Source organism: Bufo bufo, chromosome 3 (genome assembly GCF_905171765.1).
Source record: "Bufo bufo chromosome 3, aBufBuf1.1, whole genome shotgun sequence".
NCBI lineage: Eukaryota > Metazoa > Chordata > Amphibia > Anura > Bufonidae > Bufo > Bufo bufo.
In genome coordinates this window covers 664,005,229-664,022,120 of record NC_053391.1, presented here as the reverse complement: position 1 = coordinate 664,022,120, position 16,892 = coordinate 664,005,229, and the positions used below count along the sequence as shown (strand labels likewise).

At 43.9% G+C, this 16,892-nt stretch overlaps 1 protein-coding gene across 1 annotated transcript in view; it reads right to left on the bottom strand.

Moving 5' to 3' along the window:
- MRE11 (MRE11 homolog, double strand break repair nuclease) overlaps window positions 1-16,892 on the bottom strand; it is a 325,789-nt gene that overhangs the window by 114,403 nt on the left and 194,494 nt on the right. The window contains exon 16 of the mRNA XM_040426325.1: window positions 9,751-9,819. Within this exon, the coding sequence (XP_040282259.1) occupies window positions 9,751-9,819 (69 nt within the window). The remainder of the gene's footprint in view (window positions 1-9,750; window positions 9,820-16,892) is intronic.

Genomic DNA, 16,892 nt, shown 5'->3' with positions numbered 1-16,892 from the left:
CTGTAGAGTGCGGTTTTAGAGATGTTCCTTTCCTATGTAGTCTTTTAAAAGCAGAAATATAGATTTATGAACTCGCTGCAATTAACTTAAATGGCGCTTAAACAGACCGCAATAAAAGAAAAAAATCTGACCTGTTCACCCAGTTCTGCATAAAAGAAATAAAGAAAAAAAAGCAATGGCACAGAGATCCGCTAAAGCTGACGAGTTCTGAAAGTCAGTGCAAAAAACAAATACGAAAACTCATTCATTTCATTTTGACTACAGCATCACATCATCCCCCACACCTACTGCTGTCCCTGTACATGGCTGTGTTCACATCTCCGTCAGAGATGTCCCGGCTGCCTGATCTGGCATAAATGCCGGCAGTCGGACGAACAAAAACAGCTGCAGGCATCGCTACTTGTCTGGCCGAGACCCGGAATTTATGCCAGAAAGTCGCCGAATTAACCCCGGACCTCATTACAGTCAATGGTGATCCAGCAGTGATCTAGTGGTTACCTGTGGCAGGTTGTGATCCTGCCAGAAACATTCACCGGAGATGTGAACGGGCCCTTATAGGCCCAGACTAGCTTAGTTGCCCGTAGCAACCAATCAGATTCCACCTTTCATTTTTCAGAGCTCTTTTGGATTGCTGAGAAAAACGAAGTATTATTATATGCAAATGAGCCTCTGGGAGCAACGGACATTGTGAATGTCAAAGGAGCTAAACCGGTAATGGGACCGCAGCAATTCAAATGAAAAACCATGGGAAAAGCTGCGTCAATTTCTGTCTTGGATTCTCATTTGAACTGCTGCAGTGTCACTCCCAGTTAAAGGGGTATTATCAACACGCCGTTTCATACTTACCTGCTCCTGGCGCGCTGTCCACTTCCTGGTTTCGGCACTCAGCAGATAATGGCCAATAGGATAGAGAAGGCGCTCATAGGGTGAGTAAATTCAGCAAATCAAATTTCTAATAAAAGAAATGGTTTGCTCACCTATTGCGGTTGCATCAATTGGATGCAACTGCAATGGAGATCGAGTGTAGATGAGTGACGGTTGGTGCAGCCTAGATTCGTCCGATCGCCTTGGGCAGGAGCCACCCTGCCACTCGGGTAACGGTATGAAGAAAAGTACGCTGGACCTTAGATAGAGCGTGTGGACCACAGAGGGCACACGAATCAACCGGTCGTAGGCAATATTTTTGTTTCAGCAGTATTCCATTTATTCGTGAGACAACGCGTTTCGGGGTGCTAGAGTCCCCTTTATCAAGTCTGAGCCGGATGAGCTGGAAGAATGCCTCGGCTCATTCGCAGAGGCACGTGTAGAACGCTGGTTTCGGCACTCGGCAGGGGGCGGGCTCCATCTTGATTGAAGTCTTCTCCCGGCAGGGCCGCGCGCTGGACTGAACGCGCACGCCGAGGCCGCGCATGCGCCCTGGTGACTAGCGCATGTGCGGCCTCGGCGTGTGCTTTCGGGACTGTGCACGGCCGGCCGGGAGAAGAGAAGAAGTCGTCTGCGCAAGCGCGGCCACCGCGATTCCTGAGAAGAACGGTGGCCGTAACCAGGGGAGACGGAAGACAACAGTCAGGTAAGTATATGTTTATTTTAATCTAAGGGGTGGGAATTAGTTAATTAAATATATTTAGAAAAATGATCACTGTTAAATCACGCACAAAATAGAGCATGCTGCGATTTTCACGCAACGCACAAGTGATGCGTGAAAATCACGGAAAATTCGCCCGTGTGAAAGGGGCCTAACTCTCCTAATCTCATGCTTATGGATGCCCCCGTTACTGTACAATTTTAACCTTGATGATATGCTAATTAGCCTCTAACAGCAGGGGGGGCGTTGCTCCTGCTCCTAGAGGCTCAGTTTGCCCACCTCAAGTCACGCCCTGCCGTCCTTGATCGACAGGGCCAGGCAGCGTTAGTCTTCTCCCGCCGACCCTGTGTGCTGCATGAATCTCGCAGCTGCGCAGTCCCAGCACACAGGTCCGGCAGGAGGAGACGAACGCTGCCTGGCCCTGTCAATCAAGGACGTCAGTGCGTGTGCATTCGGCCTTAGAATGACTTTTCCTCACCCTTCGCAGAACAGCAGAATTTCGACTCTTAAAGGTTATGTACACCTTTGGAGGCAATTTTATTTTATTATTGCATTGTACTCATTTAAAGCAAATTGGTCTTTATTAAAAATATGGAGTCTTTTTTCTGTAGAGAGCTGAGATGCTCTACTAGCTTCCTGTGGATTTTCTGCCTTTTCAGTCAGACCAGGGGCAGAAGGGCTCCTTATCTCTGCTTTTTACCCTTATAAACACTCATTATAGCTCAGTTCTTATCCTAATGATAAAAATGTTGCTTTATTCACACGTCCGCAAAATGGGTCCGCATCCATTCCGCAATTTTGCGGAACAGGTGCGGACCCATTCATTTTCAATGGGGCCGGAATGTGCTGCATTTGCGGATCCGCAAAAAGATAGAACATGTCCTATTCGGACAAGAAAAGGCATTTTCTATGAGAGTGCCGGCGATGTGCGGTCCGCACATTGCCGGTGTTCGTGTTTTGCAGGTCCGTAAAACACATACGGACGTGTGAATGGACCCTAAATAAGTTTTTATCACTTCTCAGTAATTAAGAGATTTAGAGGTTTATTAGATGACCAGCACAAAGCGAAAGTATCAGTCACACAGCTAAAACATTTAACCCTTTGTGGCAGAACGGCTCAATATTTTTACCAAAGGCCAATTGAAAAAATGATTTTTAGCCAAAAATAAGTAAAATGCAATCATAAAAAAAAAAAAAAAAAAAAAAAAAATTGCCTCTGGAGGTGTACACAGCCTTTAAAAAAAATCCTTATACCCTCATGAGCGCATGTTAATTCATACCATGAAATTAAGGTGCAAGGCCGGGAACACGGTATCAGGGAAGGAATCTAGCAGAGGATATTGCAGGTTTGCGTAAACACAAAGTGCTCTTTTTTTAATATCCGTCTCCATATTTCACTTCTTGGCGTCACTGTGAGAGGCGCTGATCAGTCATCCCCTGTCACGCGGTCCACTGAGCACAACTCTAAGACAACTTGCCCCCCCACCAGCACACCACCATTCTGCACCCCACAGAGGAGAATTACATTTCTCTGCACATGCCACCTCTCGTCTGACCTTTACTATATTATGTACGCCATGTTCTCGCTGCTTTTATTAGACAGGTGGTGTTGTTTTTCATTTCTTTATTACTGTCTTTGCAAATTCCTTTTTATTCAGCTTCCTGGATATCAAGATCGGCAATACTGACCCTTTACAGTCCATAGCAAGGCTTAATTACCCACCAGGTCAGAGGACGCAAGTTGAGGACGCAGCAGAGAAATGAAAAATAGTTTTTTATTGTTAGGTTTATATGGGTTTATAGTTTAGTATGCTCTAAAAATCATATTATGTTGGAGACTGTGTACGGGCTTAATGCAAAAAAATTTCAAAACTTTTGCCTGGAGTATTGGCACTCCCCAGCCCCCCCAATATCTCGCAATATAGAGGGGAAGGGGTTCGTGACTATTATGTGTAGGGATGAGCGAATTGACTTTGGATGAAACATCCGAAGTCGATTTGCATAAAACTTTGTTTCAATACTGTACGGAGCGAGCGTTCAGTACAGTATTAGAACGTATTGGCTCCGATGAGCCAAAGTTCTTACTTCGTGAACTCTCGTGAGACTTTGCATAACTACTTCAGAAATTGATTAATACTGTAAAAAAACATTTCCCGAACTCTGATTCGGTTCCAAGGTACCACTTGGAAAGTCTTTCACCTTAAAAATCAATTACCAAAGTTATTCAACGAAGTCTCGCGCGACTTTGCGAATAACGAACTTTGGCTCATTGGAGCCCATACATTTTAATACTGTATGAAGATGGATCTCCGTAAAGTATTAATCTGAAATTTTGAATGAAGCGACTTTGGGTGTAACATCTGAAGCTCGCTTCGCTCGCCACTAGTTTTTTTTTCTTAATTAAACTTTTTTTTGACATTTTCATTTACATCGCTTAGGGGACTTACACGTGCGATCGATCACTTGTACCGAACACTGCACTAATTCTGACCGTCCTCCACCGTTAGGCCTCATGCACACGACCGTTTTTTTTTTTTTTTTTTCTGTTTACGGGTCATTTTTTGTGGTCCGTATACGGAAACATTCATTTCAATGGTTCCGCAAAAAAAACTGAATGTACTCCGCATGCATTCCGTTTCCGATTGCATTCCGTTTCGTTGAAAGATAGAACATGTCCTATTATTGCCCGCAAATCACGTTCCGTTGCTCTATTCAAGTCAATGGGTCCGCAAAAAAAACGGAACACATACGAAAATGCATCTGTATGTCTTGCGTATCCGTTCCATTTTTGCAGAAACATCTAGTGAAAATTTTATGCCCAGCCCAATTTTTTCTATGTAATTACTGTATACTGTATATGCCATACGGAAAAACGGAACAACTGATCCGTGAAAAACGGACCGCAAAACACTGAAAAAGCCATACGGTCGTGTGAAAGAGGCCTTAGAATGGGTTCTGCAAATTGCGGAATGGGTGCGGACCCATTCATTCTCTATGGGGCAGTGTGCTGTCTGCATCCGCATTTCCGGAGTGTGCCCCTAATCTTCCGGCAATTGCGGACAAGAATAGGCAGTTTTATGGGGGCGCCATCAGACGTGTGAATGGACCCTAAGCACTAGCTCACGCAGCTCGGCCTGCACCGCTCCTTTCAGTACAAAGATGGCTGGACCACTTCGCATAACAATCAACTTTACCTTTTGTGTCACCCCCACTTTCTCATAGATTGTAAGCTCTTGCGAGCAGAGCCCTCACTCCTAGTGTTTCAGTTGTATATGACCCTGTTATTTTGTAATGTCTTTTGTTTTGTACATGAACCCTCTGAATTGTAAAGCGCCGCGGAATATGGTGGCGCTGTATCAATCAAGATTATTATTATATTTTCTGGCGTTCTCCACCTCTGGCAGGACATAATAGGAGTCTTCACATGGCAGCCCTGGGGGCCTTCATAAGTCACCTCCCTCTGTTCAACTGCTTAGATGCTACAGCTGCTAGTGATCACCGCATCTTAAAGGCCAGAATTGGAGTTATCGCCGATCCTGGACACAGCAGGCAGGGGTCAGCTGTATAATGCAGCCAGCACTCGCTGTGCATGGAGCAGGAGCCCGCTCCATACATTCCGGACGCACTTATTATGTACAGTTAGTGTAAGAAGGGGTTAATAGTGGTGGAAAAAAACCGGACTCAAGCAGAAGCGGGCAAAGCAGTAGTGCCCTTGGCAGCCCCTTTGCTCGAAAGTGGTGATAAATCTGATTCAATACAATATTACAGTATGTGAGCAATATCCTTGACAGGCTGCAATTCACCACACAACCACTAGGTGGCCATAAACCGCTTAAACAGAAGGTTAGTATCTCAACTAACCAAGATGCTTCCTGTAGAAATGCCTCTCAGTTTTCAAGACCTCTGCTTGCTGTCACTCAGTAGGAAACTTCAAGCACTGCTACTAAAATGGCAAACAACCTTTTCCAAATTGATGGTCAACCTGCTCATCCAAAATTGCTGCCGAGCCCCAAATTTTAATTTAAAGCTGCAAAAATAAGCCACGCCCTAAATTTACATAAACCCCGCCTCTTTTTGGCCCAATAAATGGCAATAAACATTTTTGACAATCAGTAGATCAGGACTGCTCAGCAGATGCGATCTGCTTTATAGGATATGGTTTTAATATCTATAGGGTTTTTAAAAGATCGCCATCCACTTACAGGTCAGTCTATGAGCGTGCTCTATAGGGGCTATCCTCGCCGTGACATCACAGGTCATGTGGTACTGTTGGTCGCTCCATTGGTGGTTCCAAAACGTAGACTTCATGAAAAAGTTCTAAAGCCGTAAACGCACGTATCCATGCATGAGCTTCCAGCGACAGCTTAGCCGGGAGCTCACGGGTGCAGCATGAACTATAGGAAAAGCTTTACCGTACAGACTGGTATGAGTCCAAAGCTGGCCTTACACATTCTCCTGTCTCCAATTCTATCAGATTTCACGAGAAGAATAGCGCTGCAAGCATCAATACTCTTCTCGTGATGGAACCCCGATAAACCCCATTATCAGTCAACAGGGGTCTGTCGGACGCCATTGATACGTGTTGAGTAATGGATCAGGCAGAGCGCTGTGGTTTCTCCTATAAGCTGAAGTCATTGTACCTTAGATGAAATACGGTCCACCCTACCAGCAGGATCAGCTACTATCTGAAGTGTATGGAGGTCACCTGACTCTCCCCAAAAAGGACCCCCCAACTGATTAATAAAATGGGGGGTCCCAAGTCCACATTCCTCCTTGCGGTCATCTACGTAAATAGCAGAACAAGTCCAAAGCATCTGCCGCCTGGTCGGCCTTCAGCATGCAGAGCGCTGGTCAACAATCTGTGAATCTCCAACTGTTGAAAAACTATAACTCCCATCGCTTTGGCAGTCTGGGAGTTGTAGTTTCACAACAGGTTGCAGATCACTGCATACGACTGAGAAGGAAACGGTTAAACATTACACGACGATCGTTCCTCTGCGCACTGTCAGGCGGAAATCAAATCTGTTATTGGAGCTTCACCTCCACCATAAAAGGTCAGAAGGAACGTCTACGGATACTGAAGTCCACGAACTATGTGAGCGATGCGTGTCAGCAGTGATGAGGGAGCAGATGAGAGACCACCGTCTGTCTAGCGGCTGCGCCATTTTTAGAACTTCGCAAGAAAATTAATACATTTCTAGGAAGAGTAACCAAGGAACGGCACAATGCAGAGCTTTAAGAATCAATGCTCCTGAAGTCTTATACCATGGAGAACACAAGCACTTAACAAGGAGAGGTGACAGATAACCTTTGACCCCTTAAAGGGGTTGTGTCATGAAGGATATTCTACATTTTTCAAACCAGCACCTGGATCTGAATACTTTTGTAATTGCATGTAATTAAAAATTTTAGTCTAGCCACTGATTTATTCAATAAAATGCATCTGTATAGCGCCACCTGCTGTTTGTTATTTTCCTTATTTTTTCTGTCCGTCTCACTGAGCTGGTCGCACGCGCTCAGTTTAAATCTTCAACTGCCACCAGCCATATGTTCTGTTAGAAGCTGTGACAGTTACATGGAAAGAGCTGCAGCAGAAAGGACACGCCCCACCGGACTGCCAGGCTGAAGAGAATCTGGCAGAGCAATTGGACCATGAATGGGGAGATCTCTGGATCCATGTGAGGTCCAGGGCTGGTTCTAGCTTTGTTTGAGATTGCCCTGTACTGTATGATGCCGGATTTTCATTTTTCACATCAATCATGGTATAACCCCTATTTTCGCCTTAAAGGACAGCTTTAATCTGATGTGTCCCTTCATGTGGTAATTATTTTAGAACACTAACATAGCCAAGGCAATTCTGACACCGTTTTTTTTTGTGTGACATGTTGTACTTATGTTACTGGCAAATATGGGCTGCTACTGTATGTTTACTATTTTTGTCTAGAAAAAAAAAAAAAGTTGCAAAAACTCGAAAAATTAGCAATTTTCAAGATTTATTAAAATGACAACTTTTAGGACAGATAGGCATACCACACATCTTTTCCCTGGTGCGCTTCCTCCTAAGGGTCTAGACCTGAGTAAATATTTACTGGCTGCGGCGCGTCTCCTTATCTCTAAATCATGGAGGCTTAGCGGGCCGACGACTATTGCAGAATGGATTTACAAAGTGAATATAATGGGGTTGTCCAGGAGAAGATATTTATGACTTATCCTCAGGATAGGTCATCAGTATCAGATCTGTGAAGGGTGTGACACCTGGGACTGGAGAGCCGCAGCTTCCTCCTAGGCCGGAGACATCACTGTACATCGGTCACGTTGCCTAGTAGCAGCTCAGCCCCAGTGAAGTTAATGGAGCTGAGCTGCAATACCAAGTACTGCCACTATACAATGTACGGCGCTATCCTTGGAAAGCTGCCTGGAGCCTGCATCGCTCACCAAAGCTTCGGTGAGTGCATCGGCTCCATGAAACTGCTGATTGGCGGGGATGCCGGCACTTGGATCGCCGCCGATGTGATAATGATGACCAATCGTGAAGATAAGTCATCGTTATCATTTCCCAGAAAACCCCTTTAACTAAACCGTTCAGAGGAACTAGCGAATTGAGGCAACTGACTAGACTTAATACCGTATTTAAAGGGGTTGTCCGGGTTAAGAGCTGAACCCAGACGTGTCCCCATCTTCACCCCTCTGGCACCCCTGATATGAGCATCGGGGCATTTCATGCTCCGATGCTCTCTCTTGCCCTGCCCCGGATCGCGCAGGGAAAGGGCTTTTTTGTTTATATTTTTACACTGCTAGGCAGAGGCTTCGGCAAAGCAGTGTATTTGGTGACGTCATCGACTCTGATGGGCGTGTTTTACAGGCTAGGGCAGCGCCAAAGCTGGCACACTAGTGCCGGTGACATCATCGATATCAGATTGGCGGGGGTCCAACACCCCCGCCGATCAGCTGTCTGAGGAGACGGCGCGCAGTGTTTGAGGACGATTGTAACCCTTTACTGTGGTGAAATTTAACAATTGCATTTTTTTTTCTGCAGATTTTCAATTTGAATCCCTTTTTTGGAACACAGAAGGTGTTTTTAGAAATATCCCAAATGTGGTCCTAGAGTGCTACTTGACTATGGTCAAAACCTGCTGATTTAGCGCACACAGGAGGGATCAGAAGGGAAATAGCGACATTCAGCTTTTGAAACCCAGATTCTACTGGAATGGGTTCGCCATGGTGGCAGTGCAGTGGCCTTACAGGAAAGTCGAACTGGTGCTAAAGTCATCCCCGAGCTATGGCTAAACTACAAGTCCCAGCACACCCTGAGAGCCAGCAGCAGTTCTGCGGCAGCTCGCTCCATGAAAAGGTAATTACAAGATAGAACCGTCTTCCAGCAGCGGAATACGTCTCTAAGCGTCCCTGCAGAGTTACAGCTCCAGCTGAAAGGACAAGGAAATCTCTTTTTCTGCCATAATAACTTCTACCGAGAGCGAGAGGCGAGGACATTCAGCGCTTGTGTAACCAAGTACAGCACGGATTAAAATAAACCCCAATCATCCACTTCTGATAATTCTCATGTCTGTGCAATAGTTTCATGTGATCAAGTAACAAAAAGGTGGGGAGCGGGACCGCGGGCGGCGTGACGCAAGGAGGAAATATGTGGCCAACCACGCAAAATTCCTGGCAAACAGAAATGTAGAGGTTACTCGAGTCAAACTTGAAAGTAAGTTGCGGTTCCAGCTCACCTTATGCATGAATAGTCCGCGTGCACGGAAGGACCAGGGAATTCAAGACGTAACGGGGAAAAACAAATCCGGCACAATGAATGCTTTGCAGTAAAATGTTCAGTTTATTACAGCAACATATCTCCACGTACAGACAGTGCAGACACAAGCCGTATGCCAGTTGACGCGTTTCGGACAGAGTCCTTAGTCGTAACCACGGAAATAAACGGAAGATTTTACTGCAAAGCATCCATTGTGCCGGATTTGTTTTTCACCACTATGGTCAAACTTGTCAGAAAAAGCAGGGTAAGAAGCCATGAGGAAGTAAAGGGCGGCCATACTGGTTGTCACCCAGCTTTGCCAGAGGCAGATACAACCAAGAAATGGCTGAGCTCTTCACAACAAGAGAGAAACGTCAAAACGTTGTCTCCTTTATACCCTTCAAAAGGAACTTACCGTCGAGGATAGACATGTTCTTGGCAGAGGCTTTAGATGCTCGACCGCCAGAGGGGACATCACTGCCACCTACAAAATATAACACAAGAAAATAAATAAAAAATATGTATCTAATATTTATATATCTATCTATCTATTATCTATCTCTCTATCTATTATCTATCTATCTATCTATTATCTATCTATCTCATATCTATCTATCTATCTATCTATCTATCTATTATCTATCTATCTATCTATCTCATATCTATCTATCTATTATCTATCTATCTATTATCTATCTATCTATCTATTATCTATCTATCTATTATCTATCTATCTATTATCTATCTATCTCATATCTATCTATCTATCTATCTATTATCTATCTATCTATCTCATATCTATCTATCTATCTATCTATCTATCTATTATCTATCTATCTATTATCTATCTATCTCATATCTATCTATCTATTATCTATCTATCTATTATCTATCTATCTATTATCTATCTATCTATTATCTATCTATCTCATATCTATCTATCTATCTATCTATCTCATATCTATCTATCTATCTCATATCTATCTATCTATCTATCTATCTATCTATCTAATATCTATCTATCTATCTATCTATCTATCTATTATCTATCTATCTATCTCATATCTATCTATCTCATATCTATCTATCTATCTATCTATCTATCTATTATCTATCTATCTATTATCTATCTATCTATCTATCTCTCTATCTATTATCTATCTATCTATCTATCTCTCTATCTATCTCATATCTATCTATCTATCTATCCTTATATCTATCTATCCTTATATCTATCTATCCTTATATCTATCTATCTATCTATCTATCTATCTATCCTTATATCTATCTATCTATCCTTATATCTATCTCTCTATCTATCTATCTATTATCTATCTCATATCTCTATCTATCTATCTATCTATCTATCTATCTATCTATCTATTATCTATCATCTATCTATCTATCTATCTATCTATCTTATATCTATCTATCTATCTCATATCTATCTATCTATCTATCTATCTATCTATCTATTATCTATCTATCTCATATCTATCTATCTCATATCTATCAATATCTATCAGTCAGACTGGGGTGCCTAGAGCCCACCAGTAAAATGTATTTTGGGGGCCCACCGTACAGATACATTCACATATTACCTGCTCACACAGCTGTAAGATGCTACCAGATGATTGAATATGGGGGTCAATGCAGCACCTTTGAGAAGGTAGGTCCTGGGGAGAGGAGGATACTGGTAGCTTTCCTCTACACCTAGAAGTCATCTCAGCTCTGATCGTGTCTATAATAATAAACTGGGGAGTTTCTATAATAATCTAACAAGTTTTTTCTATGAACACCGGCTGGTTGAGGTGCTGTACATTGAATATATGTATGTAATGAAGAAAGTCTACTGTGTTATGTGCCACTTGTGCAGGGGGTGGGAGACTAGGGGCCCACCTTGCTCAGGGTACCCCTGTGGGCCAGTCCGAGCCTGCTATCTATTTGTCTATCTAATCTAGTAATCCCCCAAAACCCCTTTAATATCCTACAAGGTTTCTATGCCTAGGAGGATATGGATATAAGGTGTTCGTGTGGACAGCAGCTGTATCTTGTATTGCAGCTAAATTGAATGTAGTTAAGCTGTAATACCAGAAACCACCTAAGGACTCGGGTGGAGCTGTTTCTGGGGGGGAAAACAAACCGGCTTGTATGTCTTCCTGGAGGGTCTATAGCAGGGGTGCACAACCTGTGGCCCTTGATGCCATTCTGTGTGGCCCCCAAACATCTGGTAACAGACATGTATGTCTTGTGGCTGCTCACATGTATTTTTCATGCGTTTCTCCCATTACATGGGAGCCTTGGGACTATAGCTAGACATTAATGGTATATACTCTATGTACAATACGCCATAAATACAGTATTTCAGTTGTTAATACCCCTTAAAATTTTATTTTCGGCCCTCGTCATTGGTTCAGTCTGGCAAGGTGTCCGCCAACCAGAAAACTTTGTGCACCCCGGGTCTATAGCCATGTGAGCAGAAAATCACATAATTGCACAACGGGATAAGATGTTGGGGGGAGCGTTTCTCCAAGGAGATCTAATTAAATACTGTGGCATCCTCATAAGACAAATGATAATGCCATGGGAGAATAACATCAGCCCGCAGTGAGGGAATGGATAGGACACATGCCGTAGCTTCATGGAAATGGCACGTAAAGAGCAGAGACGCAGATTGTATGGCTGGTATGGATATGAGGCATTAGCGTGGACAGCTGCTGGAGCGTGCACTGTAAACATGGCGAAGGGCATCTGTCGTGTTCGTAATGTGCAACATACACGCCATGAGAGGACAATTACATTTGCTGAAATGTCAGCAGAGGTCATGAGGATGAAGCCTCAGGAAGCAATACATCTCTGAGCGATAAACGTAGACGTATAATAACCCGTCCGCCCATTACATGGGGTATGTTATGAATCACTTTCATACGAAAAAGCTATTGATAGTTGTTTTAAAGGCATCTGGATAAAAATTCACTTATTTTTTTTTATCAACCTCTCCATGTGCCCCCCTTGGGTGGTGGGTTCTGGACAGAATCAGTCTCCTTCTACCTCTGGCAGCTGACAATATAGTTTCTTCTTACTTTCCCAGTATTCGTCTTCTCAGGTATTCTGCCATGCTGGTGCAGAAGTTCTGGTCTTCTTCTGACAAGCAGGGAAGAAAACTACTTCTATTGAACAGAGGATCGCATTGCAGAGACCTAATTGTGAGGAGAATGACTGAGCATGTGTGACCAGCAGCAGCTCATTAGATGGACGCACACAGAGCTATCCATTGTGACCACCAGGTGGCACCTTACTACAGTCCTGATCAAAAGTTTAAGACCACTTGAAAAATGGCAAAAAATCATATTTTACATTGTTGGATCTTAACAAGGTTCCAAGTAGAGCTTCAACATGCAACAAGAAGAAATGGGAGTTTTTGAGCATTCAATTAATTGAAAATAACGATTAAACTGAAACAGGCTGTTTTTCAGCTGATCCAAATTTTAGGACCACATGCCTTTAAAAGGCTAAATCTGTGCAAAGATGTGGATTCATTGTCATTTTCTGTCAGGTAGTCACACGTTGTGATGGCAAAGGCAAAAAAAACTCTCCCTTTTTGAACGTGGTCGGGTTGTTGAACTGCATAAGCAGGGTCTCTCACAGCGCGCCATCGCTGCTGAGGTGGGACACAGTAAGACAGTCATTTGGAATTTCTTAAATGATCCTGAGGGTTATGGAACAAAAAAGTCTAGTGGAAGACCCAAAAAAATGTCATCAGCACTGAGCCGGAGGATCCAATTGGCTGTCCGTCAAGACACTGGACCCAAATTAAGGCCCTCACTGGTGCTGACTGCAGCCCCATAACCATCAGACGGCATCTGAGACTGAAGGGCTTCAAAAACAAAAAACGTCTTCAAAGACCTCGTCTCCTTGAACGCTACAGAATGGACTTTGCAAGAGAGCACCAAACATGGGACATTCAAAGGTGGAAGAAAGTTTTATTCTCTGATGAGAAAAAATTTAACCTTGATGGTCCTGATGGTTTCCAACGTTACTGGCATGACAAGCAGATCCCACCTGAGATGTTTTCTACGCGCCACAGTGGAGGGGGCGCCATAATGGTCTGGGGTGATTTTTCCTTCAGTGGAACAATGGAGCTTCAGGAAGTGCAGGGGCATCAAACGGCCGCTGGCTATGTCCAGATGTTGCAGAGAGCATTCCTCATGACTGAGGGCCCTCGTCTGTGTGGTAACGACTGGGTTTTTCAACAGGACAACGCTACAGTACACAATGCCCGCAGGACAAGGGACTTCTTCCAGGAGAATAACATCACTCTTTTGGCCCATCCTGCATGTTCCCCTTATCTAAATCCAATTGAGAACCTTTGGGGATGGATGGCAAGGGAAGTTTACAAAAATGGACAACAGTTCCAGACAGTAGATGGCCTTCGTGCGGCCGTCTTCACCACTTGGAGTTCCCACTCACCTCATGGAAACGCTTGCATCAAGCATGCCGAAATGAATTTTGGAAGTGATAAACAATAACGGCGGAGCTACTCATTACTGAGTTCATGTTTGGAAGTTGGATTTCTGTTTTGGGGGGGTTTAGTTTTTTTTTTGGAGGTGTGGTCCTAAACTTTTGATCAGCTGAAAAACAGCCTGTTTCAGTTTATTCGTTGTTTTCATAAAATTGAATGCTCAAAAAATGTTTTGTCTCACTCCCATTTCTTCTTGTTGTATGTTGAAGCTCTACTTGGAACCTTGTTAAGATCCAGAAATGCTAAATATGATTTTTGGCCATTTTTGATCAGGACTGTATGTAAGTAAATATCATATCTCTTCTCTGGATTTTGTTTTCCAAGTGTATAAATGATTTATTATCATCTAGAAAACAGATATAATTTTTAAAAGGTCACTGAGTTTTCAAAAAACTTTCGATATGTCAGCGATATATCTAAAGTTTTAAATGGTGGGGGTCTGAGTGCTGAGACCCGAACTGATTGCTAGAAGGAGGAGAGACAAGTGCTCATATATCGTGCTCGCTGCAGGAGATCGACTCAACAGAAGTCTCGATTCCATCCCCTGCACGGAGAAGAGCGAGCGGGATATGCGCCACCTTCTCTTTCCTCATTGTGGCGATCAGTGGAGGACTCAGTGCTCACACCCCCACTGATTAAAACCTTTGACATGTCACTATGACATATTAAAAGTTTTTTGAATACTCAATGACCTTTTAATGGGTTTGAGATAGGTAATGTCACCACCACACCAAGATCGTGGAGTGCTGATGGGTTGATACAGCAGCCATGGCCCTAACGAAGGCCCCCAGGGCCGCTATCTTGATACTGCTATTAGCCTATGAAAGAAGCAGGGCGTCATAGGATGTTTGCTAAGCCGGTCTTGAAATCCCCACGGTTGCTGGAGGATGCGCTTAACATATGGAATCATAAATTAGGTGCATCGTCCAACAGTTCGGGCGCCTAAACTGAAACCTATGCCAGCTGTACATGCGATGTGGTGGGTCAGCTTCCCGACCAACTCTTCGAAAAGTGGCAAAGGTGGCCTAGAAATGCCACTGGCAACAAAACACAGGGTTTGCAATTTTTTTGCACCAGAAAAATGGCGAAGAGAGATAAAAAAAAAATCTCCCCCGTTGAGCTAAATACACAGCTGCAACGTCTTAAAGGGAATCTGTCAGCAGATTTGTACCTATGACACTGGCGGACCTGTTACATGTGCTCTTGGCAGCTGAAGACATCTGTGTTGGTCCCATATTCACATGTGCCTGCATTGCTGAGAGAAATGAAGTTTTATTATATGCAAATGAGACTCTAGGAGCAACGGGGGCGTTACCGTTACACCTGGAGGTTCTGCTCTCTCTGCAACTGCTGCACCGTCACCACTTTGATTAGCAGGACCAGGTGTAATGATGATTTCACTTTCTGTCAATCAAATTGCAAAAGGGACGGCAGTTGCAGAGAAAGCTGAGCCTCTAGGTGTAACGGCAACGCCCCCGTTGCTCCTAAAGGGCTCATTTGCATATATTAAAACATCATTTTTCTCAGCAGTGCGGGCACATATGAACATGGGGCCAACACAGATGTCTTCAGCTGCCAAGTGCACATGTAACAGGTCAGCCAGTGTCATAGGTACAAAACTGCTGACAGATGCCCTTTAAAATGTACAGCAAATATCGCCAAAGGATTAAGGAGCAACATTCTTATGTAGTGTTATCTACAAAATGGCTTCCATAAGCTAAAAACTAAGCCAAAAATACAAGAAGGCTGCCTGCGAAAATCTGTAGATTCCCCGCAGGGACCATGAGAATCTGTCAGCAAACTTCAGGTGCAGCGTCGGCAGTCTGTCAGAATACTCACTGCTTGTTGTCTGCATCAGCTGTCCATGTCCGCTGGCATCTCGCCGATCTCAGCGGGCACCGCCACTGGAATATTTACTGCTGTGCCTGCCAGTATCTTCCTACTCCTCCCCGGCGGGTATGGCCTCTGGAATATTAACTATTTGTTGTCTGCACCGGAGGTCCTCTATGGACTTCCGGAGTCTCCGCCTGTTCTACGCTAGGCTCGTATGGCCTCTCAGCTCCTTGTTTGCAGCTCTTTGCTCCTGTAGGGCAGGTGCACACTCTCTCCAGGTCTTAAAGGGCCAGAAAGCAAATCTTACTATTCCCTATACAGGTTACTTAAAGAGGTTATCCTATATCTAAAATATCCCGCCCAATGCCCAGGCCCCTGGTATGGATTATACTTACCTCCTCCCTGGCACCTGCGTCGCTCCTGATCCCTGCACGGCCGCCGCTGCATGTACCCGTCGCTAGGATCAAAACATCTGTCGATGGGGGTAGCAGCCAATAGCAGGCCGCGACGGAGACAAGCCCCCTTAAGGCTGGTCACCGTCGCAGCATGCTATTGGCTGCTCCCGTCACCAGATGTTTTAATCCGAGCGACGGCTGTGCAGGAATCCAGAGCGACACAGGTGCATGCAAGTATAATCCATACAAGGGGCCCGAGCTTTAGGGGGGGTTATTTTAGATATCGGATAACCCCTTGAAAGGCTATGTTCACCTTCGGAGGCAAATTTTCTTTATGATTGCATTTTATTCATTTTGAGCTAAAAATCATTATTTCAATTGGTCTTTATTAAAAATATTGAGCCGTTCTGTCACGAAGGGTTAACGGTTTGTCTAGCTGTGTGAATCGTACTTTTTAACTTTCACTTTCTGCCAGTCATCTAATAACCATTATTTCTAATTTACTAAGAGGTCATAAGCACTTCTTTAAAGCCATATTCTTATCAGTAAGATAATAACTGAGTTAGAATGAGTGTTTAGGAGGTCAGAGAGCAGAGATAAGGAGCCTGTCAGATTAGCTGGGTGAGGAAGCAGAAAGAAAATTCTGATCCCTCTCTATTAGAGCATCTAAGCCCTATACAGAGAAAAGGACTCCATATTTGTAATAAAGACTAAGTTAAAAATTATTTTTAGCTGAAAATGAGTACAATGCAAGCACCAGTAGATGGTAAAGGAACAAGACTTCTGAGAGTAAGGTGCAAAAAAAGT